The sequence below is a fragment of the Ursus maritimus genome, unplaced genomic scaffold (genome assembly GCF_017311325.1).
Source record: "Ursus maritimus isolate PB19 unplaced genomic scaffold, ASM1731132v1 scaffold_9, whole genome shotgun sequence".
NCBI classification, from domain to species: Eukaryota; Metazoa; Chordata; class Mammalia; order Carnivora; family Ursidae; genus Ursus; species Ursus maritimus.
In genome coordinates this window covers 64068059-64082341 of record NW_024427107.1, presented here as the reverse complement: position 1 = coordinate 64082341, position 14283 = coordinate 64068059, and the positions used below count along the sequence as shown (strand labels likewise).

At 37.7% G+C, this 14283-nt stretch overlaps 1 protein-coding gene across 2 annotated transcripts in view; it reads left to right on the top strand.

Moving 5' to 3' along the window:
* Positions 1 to 14283, top strand: part of ATAD2 (ATPase family AAA domain containing 2) — a 61528-nt gene that overhangs the window by 43993 nt on the left and 3252 nt on the right. For both annotated transcript variants that reach the window (XM_040625875.1, XM_040625874.1), the window contains exons 19-26: positions 24 to 209; positions 5303 to 5438; positions 6442 to 6638; positions 7208 to 7367; positions 9878 to 10000; positions 10126 to 10269; positions 11794 to 12189; positions 13949 to 14082. In XM_040625875.1, coding sequence (XP_040481809.1) covers positions 24 to 209; positions 5303 to 5438; positions 6442 to 6638; positions 7208 to 7367; positions 9878 to 10000; positions 10126 to 10269; positions 11794 to 12189; positions 13949 to 14082 — 1476 coding nt within the window. The remainder of the gene's footprint in view (positions 1 to 23; positions 210 to 5302; positions 5439 to 6441; positions 6639 to 7207; positions 7368 to 9877; positions 10001 to 10125; positions 10270 to 11793; positions 12190 to 13948; positions 14083 to 14283) is intronic.

Genomic DNA, 14283 nt, shown 5'->3' with positions numbered 1-14283 from the left:
TAATTTTTTCTCCTCTCTACTAGATGATTCGTGAAGCTAAGAGAACAGCACCAAGTATAGTGTATGTTCCTCATATCCATTTGTGGTGGGAAATAGTTGGACCAACACTCAAAGCCACATTTACTACATTGTTACAGAATATTCCTTCATTTGCTCCAGTTTTACTACTTGCAACTTCTGACAAACCCCATTCTGCTCTGCCAGAAGAGGTAATTTGAGGGGGGAAAATCACTATACTCTAAAAAGAGACTTAGTAAGAATTTATTATAAAAATTTCAAGTGCTACAGAGGTGAATAATAGGATATGGAAAAAGTTTTCTTATCAGAAATGTCATGTTAACTATCTGGTATATAGACTTGTTGGGCAGGATGGTATGTATATATGTGTATGTGTAGAGTAGGGCTACGTTATAAATTTTTTTTCTCTTACAAAAATAGTAGTTACATGTTGCATATTATTCTGCAATTTGCTTTATATACGTATCTATATATAATGTATTTTTCAGGACACAATCTCATTCCTTTTAAAAGCAGCATGGCTTTTTCCTTTGTCTTGATGTACCAAAATTTATCCAGATTCTTGTTCATAGATATTTTGGTGGTTTTTTAGTTTTTTTCTGTTGAACTGTTACAGTGAGCATCCTTGGGTTTTATTTTATATGAGCATTACTGTGCGTATTTTTCTAGCATCCATTCCTAAAAGTGTAATAACTGTAGCTTAGTCAAAGAGTATGCACATTTAAAATTTTTGATGGCACTAAATTACTGTCTTTCAAGTTTGTGTCCATTTAGACAACTACCAGTGACAGAAGTTCATTATTTTTCTGCCTGGAATACTCTTCTAGAGTATTCCATGCCTGGCATGATCCTTTATTGTTCTCAGGTCTCTGCCCAAGTATCACCTCAGAGAGGCCTTCCCTGATCAGTTTCTCAATTATAGTGCTCAGCTCCTCGGCCCATCATCACTCTCTTTTCCCTTCCTTACTCTTCTTCGTTTTTATCACTGCCTGCCATTAAATAATTTTGCCTTTCTCTCTCCTAGCAGAATATGAAGTACATGAAGTAAGACTTTTTTCCCCCACCTTTCAATTCTCAGAGTACATAATAAGCATATTGTAGGCTTCTATGTGTGAATAAGTTTTCCATACCTTTGACAAGATTGGTTTGCATTTCTTTAAGAATGTGAATAGGAAGATAAATTCAAATATTTTATTAAAGAAATATTTATTGAGTACTTATTCTTTGTCAGGCATAGTTGTAGATACTGGGAATTTAGCACTGAAAAATATAGATGAAAATTTCTTATCTTCCTAGGGCCTACATTTTAATTGGGGGGAGAGAAAAATAAATAAAATATGTAATATTGACCTATTGCTATGGAGAAAAATTTTGCTAAGCAATACCAAAAGAGTGTGATTAGGGTCACAGTGTTAAATAGTCTTAGGTAAGGCCTCACTAAGAAGATGACTTTTGAGGAAAGACCAGAAAAAGTAAGACAGTGAGTAACCCATTTGGGTATCCGAGGGACAAAGGTTCCTGGCAGAAGAAAAGCCAGTGCAAAGACCCTGAAGCAAAAGTGTGTTTGGTGTGTTGGAAAAAACAGCAAGACCAGGGTGGTCAGAGCACAGTGAGTGAAGAACAGAATGAAGGAAATGAGATCAAGCTATCAGAGGACAAGATGATGTCCCTGATGGCTCTGTTTTAATAATTGATTGTGAATTATTCAATTGAAAGTTGAATAAGCTGGAAAATAAGCATTATGTACATGTTATAGACTCAAAGTCTTCTAGTTTGGTTAATCTAGTTCTGGACTCTTCCTTTATATTAGCTTCTGTATGTGGATATTTCAGCTTTGTTGAAACACTTTCTTCATTGTTCAGTTTGTTAGCTCTGACTCCTAAAAAATCAGCTTATTTTGAAAGCTTCCTTATCTTAATCTCTGTTTCCCGGGTATTCCATAGAACCTGTCGAATCTGTTTTCATCATGACAGCTCTTTGTATATTTGAATACTCTTGTTACGTTTATTTGTATCTCCCCACTCTGACCCAAGCTTCTTCACAATAAACATTTCTTCTATGATATGGTATATTCCTTAAGGTTATTAATACAACAGAAGTTGATTTCTCGCTCACTTAACTATACTATGCAGGTGACTACATTCAGGTCTATCCTCCCCCATGTAGTCATTCCAGACACCTGGGCTGAGAGAGCTTTCTCCTTGTCATCACGTAGCTTTCCAGCTTGTTTTCATTCCACCCCACTGAAAGGAGTGGCCCATTCATGTGCCAGATCTGAAAGATGTATGTCATTTCCTCTCCCGTTCTCTTTGTACCTAACAGCAAGGGAGACTAGGAAGTGTGACAGATAAGTGTGCCCAAGAAGGAGAGGACATGGGCTTGATGATAGGTTCTGCCACACAACACATATTTTTAGTTTCTTCAAAATTCTAGTCACTGTCCCGAATGTCTTTATATTCCTTTTGAAAAGCTGTACCAGGAATAAATTAAGTACTCTAACAGTGTTCTGGCTAACAGAGTAAAGAAGAATTACTGTTTAGTAGCTGCATTATACCACTGGGCTTATTGTATCAGTTAAAACTCCGTCAATCATTTTGAAGTTTGAAACAAATGGAAGTTTATACTCTTGATAACAAGACAAACTAGCTGAGCTTTTTTTTTTTTTTAAGATTTTATTTATTTATTTGACAGAGATAGAGATAGCCAGCGAGAGAGGGAACACAAGCAGGGGGAGTGGGAAAGGAAGAAGCAGGCTCATAGCGGAGGAGCCTGACGTGGGGCTCGATCCCATAATGCCGGGATCACGCCTTGAGCCGAAGGCAGATGCTTAACGACTGTGCCACCCAGGCACCCCAGGAGAGAAAGAATCTTAAGCAGGCTCCACCCCCAGCATGGAGCCCATGGAGCCCGACACAGGGCTCAGTCTCACAACCAGGAGATCATGACTTGAGCCGAAATCAAGAGTCAGACACTTAACCGACTGAGCCACCCAGGCGCCCTTAGCTGAGCATTCTTTATATGGATGTAGGGAGGTTGAAAAATTAGTTGGTTTAATGTAAGATAACTTTATCAAGAATATGAGAATTATATACTCAAAGATCTTTTTTTAAAGAATAGCTTCTCTGTTTTCTTAGGGTTATATTTCCTGAGCATATAATTGTAAATTGGGTAAAGTATCCCAGTGCCACACTGCATGGTAGGGAGGAGTGGGCACAGGAACAGGAATTGTTTATTTTAAAAAATGAATAATCTAACTTGTATGGATACAAATAAGCAAGTCCACTTTGAGCCTTTTAATGGTTCAGTGACACTGTCTAAGTAGCATTGTTCTATATAATAAATGAGAACAGTGTGTGTACCGTTTGTAGCTACATTAAAGTTTGTCCATATCAGAACTGCAGTCAGAGTACCTATATGCATGAGCACTTAACAATTCAGCAGTACGGAAAAAATGAGAAAGAATGTCATGAATAGATTAGAAACTTTCATGAATCCATGGAAGACAAAGGAATGGGGATTAGATTGATGAGGGTAACCGCAGTTCAAACCATGTGCATGAGAGGACTGCTTTGAAAGATGGGAATAGTTTCTAGCTCTGAGTCAGTGCTAGAAAGGAATTGAAAGAGCTCTTGGACAACTTTGAGTTAATTGGCCTTCTTCACTTCTGGCCATGCCAAGCAGCAGTCAGCAGAGTTGTGCATCCTTAGCTCGAGCAGTGAGGGTGGGCCCAAAGACTACTGTGTCAGAGCAGTGACTATGGCTGCCAATATCAGGGGAAGAACCCACTGGAGATATTATACATGAATTAACTTCTTGTAGAAAAGAACCAATTGGAGATACTATACATGAAATAACTCCCCCCCGAAAAAGAAAACCTCCATGGGGCTTTTGAAAAGGAGCAGACACAGTTGAAGAGTGAATGAGTGAGATGGAACATGAGACCAGGAATTCTTACGGTATATGATAAAAAGAACAGAGATTTGAAAAGGGAGGAAAAAAAGCCAAAATAGAGGTGATCAATTCAGGTCTGACACCTATTTAATGGGCCTTATACAAGGTATGTAAATATAAAAGGTCAAGAAGTTGTTTAGTAACATCCTTGTGGGATCTCTTTTGCCGTTCTTTTGGCAGTAAAATATGCATAACATAAAATTTACCATTTTAACCATTTTTAAGTGTACAATTCAGTGACATCAAGTCTGTTGCATTGAGTACATTCACAATGTTGTGCAGCCATCACCACTATCTGTTACCAGAAATTTTTCATCATCCCAAACAGAAACTTTGTACCCATTAAACAATTACTCCCCATTCCCTCCTTTCTGTAACCCCTAGTCACCTGTTATAATAAATTTCTGCTTCTGTGAATTTACCTATTTTACATACCTTGTATAAGTGGATTCGTAATGTATTTGTCCTTTAGTGACTGGCTTATTTCACTTGGCATGTTTTCAGAGTTCATCCATGTTGTAGCATGCATTAGAATTTCACTCCTTTTTAAGGTTGAATTCTGTTTTATGTATTTATCACATTTTTATCCATTCATCTGTGATGAACATTTGGATTGTCTCTACCTCTTGCCTACAATGAATAATCCTGCTAAGGTCATTGGTATACAAGTACGTGTTGAGTGGTAGGTTGTTTTGGTTTTATTTGGGTGTTTGTTTTGTTTTTTGTTTTGTTTTGTTTTTGGCTCTTCAAATCTGTATACTAGATTACATGGTAATTCTGTGTTTTCCACAGCTGCTGCGCCATTTTAACATTCCTTCCAGTGCAGGGGTTCTAATTTCTCTACATCGTCACCAGCACTTGTTATTTTCTAGCCTTTATTAATATTTTTTTAATTTCTTTTTAAAGATTTCATTTTTAAGTAATTTCTACACTCAAGGTATGAGACTCAAACTCACAACCCCGAGATCAAGAGTTGCATGCTAGCCAACCAGGCGCCCCCATCCTTTATTCTTACCCTGTCTCACTTTTGGTTGTGAAAGTGAATTAACTGATCTCAAAAAACCCTTGGAATCAAATACTGCCATGTCAGTTACCACATGAATTATACTTTAGAGTCTTGAGTTTTAAAGAAGATCCCATATTTTTTAGTTCCTAATCTGTTGCATATGTGATTTATATATAACTCCAGCATACATAAAAGATCTGTGTTTTAAAAATATCTATTACACAGTTCAGGTCATTAAAAATATGTGTGTAATAACCTGTTGCATTGAATGATATATACGTAGTGTTGCGTATACACATATATAATGCATGTATTTTCTTTTTTAAGGTGCAAGAATTATTTATCCGTGATTATGGAGAAATTTTCAATGTCCAGTTACCTGGCAAAGAAGAACGAACAAAATTTTTTGAAGATTTAATTCTAAAGCAAGCTGCTAAACCTCCTTTATCCAAAAAGAAAGCAGGTTAGTTTCTCTATCAAAGTTTAACGTATAATAATTTCAAGAAAGTGGGAATAAAATATTAATGGCATCATCATCTTCTAATAACACAAACTCAAAATCTCAGTCATTAGGTTTGCTTACAAGTCTCTATGCTTCCCATTAAAGTAGACTAAAGATCTTAAAGCGTAGAAGGCCTTTCCTAGTGTAGTCCCGGTCCGTGGAGAATTTTAGCTGGAATTCATAGTAAAGCTCCAGCCTGTCTTCCCAAGTCCATTTTTGTCACTTTTGTTCCCTCCCCTTCCCCCACCTCTTTCCTTGCAAAACACTCTGTCTACACCACATGCAACATATTCCTGTCTTTTCATAATTTCACTCATGCTTGCTCTCTGTCAGTAATGCTTCTGTCCTCATTGCCTCTCTCTGCCTAAGAAACCACTTGTCCTTCTACTATAACTCATTTTTTCCTCCTTAACATATCTAGGCAAAATTAGTTTTCTACCATTATGACCCACGGTACTTTTTTCATACTACTAATGTGACATTACAATGATGTGCTAATTGTCCCTTACTCCCGTAATAGAGTGCCAGTTTATTGGGGCAGCACTGTCATACTCCTTTTTTTATCCTGGTTACTCAGTGCATATCTGTTTAAACAAAATTAAACTTATTACATTTGAAACATACCACAGTTTTTTGTTAGTTCAAAAATTAACTAGTAAAAAGCTTTTTTCAATAAAATATTCTTGAGTTGGAAATAATGCATTTTGAAAGTTTTAATAGCCTCTTAAATGATCTTAAAATGGAACAGAGGTAATGACTTAGGAACTAACATTAAAAATTACAAATTACCAATTGTTGCTGGAGGGGAGCTAGGGATAGAGATTATGATAGCACTTGAGTATTTCAAATCCTCTAATTCCCGGCAGGTGTAAGGAGGATAACCCCTGAAAGCCTGGCCACTGAGTCATTTGTCACCCTTGCTATGATGGGAGAGTAGTAACTAAAATCTTCCGTTCATGTGAAGTTTTGCAGGCCTTGGAGGTACTCCCTGTAGCGCCACCACCTGAGCCAAGACCGCTGACGGTAGAAGAAGTGAAACGACTAGAAGAACAAGAAGAAGATACATTTAGAGAACTGAGGATTTTCTTGAGAAATGTTACCCATAGGCTTGCTATAGATAAGCGATTCAGAGTATTTACTAAACCTGTTGACCCTGATGAGGTATTGATTTAATCTTTGGCTCGAATGTGTTCTAAACTATAATGAATTAGAGAATGTTTGAATTATTTATGTGGTTCCCTGTCTACACTCTGAGCTTATTTTCTTTATGTAGAATATACCGAGTAGTGTCCTAAGCACATGGAGACTTAAGAGCTATGTAATGTATTTTCCTTTCCTCCAAAGAGTAGGCATTTAACTTTGTCTGCCAACCCAAACATTCTAGATATGATTTAAGATTGACTTAATGCTACATACTATGATCGTGACCTACACAGTTTAGAGTGAGCTGGAGAGTGAAGTGTGAAGTCTTAAGTTGACATTGAAGATGGGTGACATTTGGATAAGGGAAGGAGTATAAGATATTACTGGAGATACAGGTGCCCAAGAACAGGAGTAAATACAAAACAAAACCAGCTTTAAATAGAGTCAAAGGTCTCATATTAATACATTATTGTTATTTCTTATGTATTTATTCTCTCTGCCCTATATTGCCTGGCAGAGCAACTGGATTCAAATGTTTTTTATGTTCCGAGTTAATTTAGTGATTTGGTCATTTGCTTGAATTTTAGGTTCCTGATTATGTCACTGTGATAAAGCAACCAATGGACCTTTCATCTGTAATCAGTAAAATTGATCTCCACAAGTATCTGACTGTGAAAGACTATTTGAGTGATATTGATCTAATCTGTAGTAATGCTTTAGAATACAATCCAGATAGAGATCCTGGAGGTGAGCATTAGTGGGTTTTTTTTTTTTTCTCCCCGGAGGGTGTGGGGGGGTAGGATAGAGACTGCTAACATTTAGTGAGGGCGGACTTTATGTCAGGTAATATATTATAAACATTTTACATTCACAGTGCCATTTAATACAGCCTTATTCTCATTTTACAGTTGAGGAAAATGAAGTTAGAGGGGTTAAAAAAACTTATTCAGGGTCATACTGCCAGGAAGTGGCAGAGGCAGAATTTGAATGCAGGTTTCTTTGACTCCAGAATACCTGTATTTACTGTTCCGTGGTGTACCCTCTAATGAGACACAAAATTGCATAACAACTTAGCTTCTTTCCTTTGTAAACAGTGCTCTTTCTCCAAGTGGAAAATAAACACTCTGTAATAAAAAAGGTTTGAAAGAATTTTCTTAGTTAAGACCACTGCGATTTTTATTACAGAAGTAATATAGTAGAATACTTGCAAATAATATTTTTTTAAGATTTCTTTTAGAGAGCAGGGAGATGGGCAGAGGGCAAGTCTCAGGTAGACTGTGCACGGAGTCTGGAGCCTGACACGGGGCTCCTTCCCAGGACCCTGAGATCATGACCTGAGCCCAAACCAAGTTGGACACTTAACTGACTAAGCCACCCTGGCGCCCCAACTTGCTAATAATATTTTAAAAACTAAATCCTCTAGATTATGGTGATCACTTCATAATGTATATAAATGTTGAATCACTGTGTTGTACGCGTGAAACTAATATAATATTTAAGTCAACTGTGCTTCAATAAAAATGAAAACTAAGTCCCCCATTTCCTCTCTCCAAAGATGGACACTGTTAAGTTTGGGGATATCTTTTTAGACCTTTTCTATACATATACCTATTCTGTCCTCACCTATCTAATCTATTAAAAAAATAAAATTTATAAAGTAGGGGATTTTTTAATGATGTATTTGTTCATATATATAATGATAGATTCAACTGTCTATATATTTGATATAAACTTATTCGTATCCAAAAATATTTTTTCTTAGGTGCTTCTTTTTCCTAGCTTCCTACTTTTGTTTTATGGGTAATGTCCTTAACTCTCTCAGTGGATAATTTTTTTTAATAGTCCTTTTTGCTGTGTTAACTCTCTCCCCCAGTACATTGGCTGTTTTCTAGTTGGTAGTGTTTATAAATTAGACCGATGAGCATAGGAACCTACTAAGAGTTTCTTCAACAATTGAAAAGCTCACTGTTCTTTTGCTCCCAGTCCTCTGCCCTCACCTCCCTTAGTCTTTTTCCTATAGTTCAGGGTTCTGTAGTTTAATGCTGGGGAGCAGGCTACCAACCTGAGAACATCCCTTAATTGTAGAAAGAAGGAAACATTTACCCTGGAGGCTGAGGGCTTTTTCTGTATAATTGCAGGCATGCTGCTGCTACGTCTCCTTCTGTCCGTGGTGACAATCAAAAATGACTTTAGACCAGTGGTGTGCCTCTCGCAGGCAATCATCATCTCCTAAAGGGCTTGTTAAGAGGTAGCTTGCAGGGCCCCATCGCATGGTTTCTGATTCTGTAGATGTAGGGTCGGATGTGGGAATTTACCTTTCTGACAAGTTTCCAGGTGACGCGGATGCTCCCACACTCGGGGAACCAAGGCTTCAACTTTTGTGTGTGCCTTTCTCTGGGCCCAAATGCCATGTTAGAAATCCCCTGAAGAGTTCTGATACTCTAGCTACTGCTGCCGACTCTAACCTGGATGTGATACTGCAGCCTGCCACCCCGTGAGGGAACTGATCCAGTTGTTCGAGCAGTTTTACATTCACTTATTACCGGCCCTCTGTCTCAAAGCATATTCTAGTTTATGGTGCTTGGACTCTGAGTATAGGAGCTTTTCCAGTATTTCCTGGGTAAGGTGGCTATTTAACTGTCTGCTTAGTTTCTCTGTCAATGCAATAACATCCTTTCTATCTTGTAAAATTCTTTTACATTTCTGCCTCAGTAATGACACTGATAGCCTTCCTTGCTGTTTTCGTTGTTGTATAGTCTTGCTGTTGATTGATTCTTTTTTTTTTTTCCCCCCGAGATTTCAAGGGGAGCTAGATAGGACAGAGCAATAATATTGTTTGGGTTTAGTCAGCCGTATTGAATCAGATGTCCAGAACATTAGATTAACAGAAAAAACAGAATAATACAATTCCAGTAACATTTACTATTCATGGTAAAAGTAAAAAAGGGATTTTAATAACTATAATCTTAGCCCAACATGTTGAGTTTATTTTTTGTAAATAATTAAAAGGAAAGATTTTAAAATTGAATTCTTTTTTTTAAGATTTTATTTATTTATTGGACAGAGAGAGGCACAGTGAGAGAGGGAACACCAGCAGGGGGAAGTGGGAGAGGGAGAAGCAGGCTTCCCGCTAAGCAGGGAGCCCGATGCAGGGCTCGATCCCAGAACCCTGGGATCATGACGTGAGCTGAAGGCAGACACTTAATGACTGAGTCACCCAGGCGCCCCTAAAATTGAATTCTTTATTCATTTCTCAGATCGTCTTATTAGGCATAGAGCCTGTGCTTTAAGAGATACTGCCTATGCAATAATTAAAGAAGAACTTGATGAGGACTTTGAGCAGCTTTGTGAAGAAATTCAGGAATCTAGAAAGAAGAGAGGTAGGAAAATGATTTGGCATCAGAAAAAGATGCTTCTGATGTAGTGTATTAAGTCCTGTTGATTAACCCTTCGTGTAATTTTGAAATCTGGACATTTGAGTTGATATCCCATGTCTATTTATAAGGTTGTAGCTCCTCCAAATATGCCCCATCTTACTATCATGTGATGCCAAAGCAAAATTCCACCTCTGCCGGTGATAAAAGATCAGATCCAGAGCAGAATGAAAAACTCAAGACAACCAGTACTCCTATGGCTTGCAGTACTCCTGGTAAGTGCCCTTGGGTAACTTTTTCTTATGAAACTAGCCTTTACTTTCTACTGATGCCATTTACTTTTTCCTTAGTTTCCTGTATTTATATCCATGCGGTAAATTACCTTGATTTTATTAATGTTAAAGCAACTTTCCTTTCTTGAAATAAATCCAGGTTTATAATGATAAAACACTTGCAGTCCCAGTTCACTCTCATCCAACTGTGGATTGACTGATAGGAAATTGATTTTCATTTCTATAAATTCTAGTCTATTTCTTATTCCTCCTTATTCTTGGGGTATAACTCCAGAGGGTACTAACGCAGAGCCCCATGGGTTTTCCCAAGGCCTCCCTTCCTTGGCAGGCTCTTAATTCCAGTTTTTGTTCTTTAAGCCCTATGAATATCCCAACTCTCCTCAGCATCTTAGACTCGCAGTTATTCATTTGTTTTCCCAGATTCTGGTGTCGTAATTCCTCAGTGCCTTGTTAGATCTCAGATGCTTTTAAACAGAATTTTAAAAATTCTGTGTGTGTGTGTGTGTGTGTGTGTGTGTGTGTTGTTGGGGTTGGAACATTACCTTATTGTATTGCATGTCTGTCCATCCTGGGGTAAGTGATTTGAGATAGGTAGAGTAAGCCCTTCTTTTGTTAAAAAAAAAAGGGGGGGGGAGGTGGCAGCTAGGAAAGGGAGGAAGAGAAAGGCAAACGAGCAAGAAACCTCTACAATCAGATGCTCTTGGTCAAATCAGCTTTGAGCAAGTATATGTATGGAAATTGAGGCCATGGAAAATGTCTTCTTTAGAACAGTCCATCCCTAGCTATATACCCGGCAGGATTGCCCGCATTATGTTCACTGAAAGACATGTACAAGAACCAGTATTTATAATACACAACTGGGAGCAACCCAAATGCCCATCAACACTAGAATGGGAAAATAGGGATTATTATACAACAGTGAGAATGACTAAAATTCAAGCACATGCAACAGTATGGATGAATCTCGCACACAGAATATTACAGTGTAGTTATTATGTATCTGGTCCAGGCAGAATGTTTCATCTCTGTATAGCTTAGTTTTCTTCATCTGTAAAACAGTGTTGATAATGGTAGCAAACCTGATCAGGTGAGAGTGAAATTTCAGGGGGTCAGTACACACATAAAGAGCTCAGAAGAGTCCCCACTACGTGGTAAGCACTCAGTGAGTGTGGGCCATTTTTAGTCTTGCCGTTCCTCCAGTTCATTCCTTATACTCCTGCCACAGCGATTGTTGTAATAGAGTCATCAGACAGTTCATATCATTGCCCTCCTTAAAATTTTTCAGGATAAAATCCAAACTCCTTAAAACGACATGTTATCGCCCACTTTCTGCCTTCTTCTCACAGTACTCTCTACCCTTGTTTCTGTGTTCCAACCGTAAGAAACTACAGCAGTTTCTCAAACTCTCTACCGTCTTGTACCTCAAGAGGTATTTTTCCCCCACTTACTTAGATTTTAGAAAATTGTCAAATGTTCTTTTATCTTTTTTCTTTAAATTCTTTGAAGCTCAGTTGAAGAGAAAAATCCGCAAAAAGTCAAAGTGGTACTTAGGCACCATAACAAAACGAAGGAGGATTTCACAGGCGAAAGATGAGAGCCAGAATATCACAGACGACAAAATTGAGAGTGATACAGAGGAAAATCAAGATACAAGTGTAGACCACAATGAGACTGGAAACACAGGAGAGTCCTCAGTGGAAGAAAATGAGAAACACCAAAATGCTTCTGAGAGCAAAATAGAATTGGGGAATAATAATTCAAGTATTTGTGGTATTGAGAATGAATTTGAAGAATCTGGGAAGACCACAGCATGCACAGAAGTGAGGAAAGATAAAATTGTTTGCAATGGAGATGCTTCTGGCTCTCAGATAATAGATATTTCTGATGAAAATGAAGCAAAAGGTAAGTCTGTCTCAGTTAAGCAGCTTACTAATTTTAATTTTAAAAGATGTTTCAGGGTGCCTGGGTGGCACAGTTGGTTAGGTATCCGACTCTTGGTTTCGGCCCAGGTCGCAATCTCAGGGTCATGGGATGGAGCCCCACGTTGGGCTCTGCACTCAGCTCAGAGTCTGCTTGGGATTATCTTTTTCTCTCCCTCTGCCCTCCTGCTCGCTCTCTCTCTCTCTCTCTCTCTTTAATAAATAAATCTTTAAAAAAAAAGTCTCACTCAAAGTTTTTAAATGACTAATTACCATCTCAGTTTGTTCCTTTTCCTTGTCTTTCAGAATGCAGGTGTTAATTAGGAAAAATAGCAATTTCTTTACTTAATAACTGCTGAGCTTGTAAATCACTGTTGTTAAAAGCACAGTGTGGCATCGAATAGGCCTGGATTTGAGGCCTAGTCCTCTACTTAGTAACTTGTGACCTTGGGCAAGGTCTTGACCAGTCAGTCTCCGTTTTCTCTTCTGCAAGATTAGGGTAGATAGTGGTCAGGTAATGAAATATTTTGAAACTTGAATAAGATGATCCATCTAAAGCATGTGGCAAAGTGCTTGGCTATACAGTTTTCAAAAACTGGCAGGGTGCCCTCTTCTTTTTAAGCAAAATCAGCAGTTTTCTGTGATTCTGGCTGACTGATCTAGAATAAATGTTACTCACCCCCATCATTGCTCTGTTCTATTACAGGTTAAAGTCCAAGATTATTTATGTTTATTCTAATGATCCTTCCACCAAAGTTTTTCATTTAGAATTGGCTTCTATCTGGATCTTCTTGGATCTTTAGTAGATTTGTTTGGGTTTTGGAAAAGTCAAACATTTAGTCTTATAAAGCAAAAAGAGGAGTAACAGTTAAAAATCTATCAAAAACAAGTATTGACGTTGTTGAGTCTGGTTTTATTTCAGTGGCTTATAGGCTGTAGACAAATCTTTTTCAAGGACTTCCTTGAAATGAGTTCTAATGTGTTTAGGTAATCATAGCAGAACAGACTTTTTAATGTGGATATTTTAAATGTTAATCCTCTGGCTATATAATGTAATATGTTTTGTTTGGGTTCAGAATTGTTTTATTTTTCTTTTATCATTCTCTTTTTTTAAAGGACACTAATGGGGAGACAGGTACTTGTTTAAATATCAGCAGATTTGGGTTCTTGTTCTGGCTCTTACAACAATTAAGTACATTGACCTTAGAAAAGTCCTTTCACCTCTCTTGGCCTCATTTTTCTTATCTATCAGTGCCTAGATTATTCTAGATCACAGATAGGCAAACTTTTTCTGTAAAGGGACAGACAGTAAATATTTAGTGGTACAATCTCTGTCCCAAGTACTCAACCCTGTTAGAAAAGCCATATTGACATACATATGTAAAATTGGTATGGTTGTGTTCTAGTAAGACTATACCAGTAGGGCAGATTGGGCCTATGGGTGGTAGTTTGCAACACGTAGATTACTGAGATCCCTTCCAGCTTTTACATCTAGGACTCCTGCTAAAGTGATCTTGTGCAAAGGGTCCTGCTGAGGATCTTTTGGAATAACTCCGTTCGAGAAGCACTTCCCTTTTTTTTTTTTGAGGGAAGTGGCAGCACCTTAATCTTAGAGTAGAGCCAGTAAACCAGAGTTGGTGTTTGTGTTTTAGTAAATATGTCCTGCTATTTAATCTGCCTAATGTTTGTTTTAAACATAATGTCTATGAACCATATAATAGTTATTTAACTTTTCATTCTAGAAATGTGTGTTCTGCGAATGACTCGAGCTAGACGTTCCCAGGTGGAACAACAGCAGCTCATCAGTGTTGAAAAGGCTTTGGCAATTCTTTCCCAGCCTACACCCTCGCTTGTTGTGGACCATGAACGATTAAAAGTATGTAAATTGAAATCGTAATGCTTTTGTTGTGCAGATTAGTAACAGAACCCACCAATACATTGTGTCAATTTGACGTACAATAAATAATTTTTTATAAAAGGATGAACTTGGTATAGAATAACTTTCATAAAAGCAGTGTTTAGAAATGGCTACTGTGTTGATATTCTGGTTTTTAACACATTTGTCTGCATTATTGAT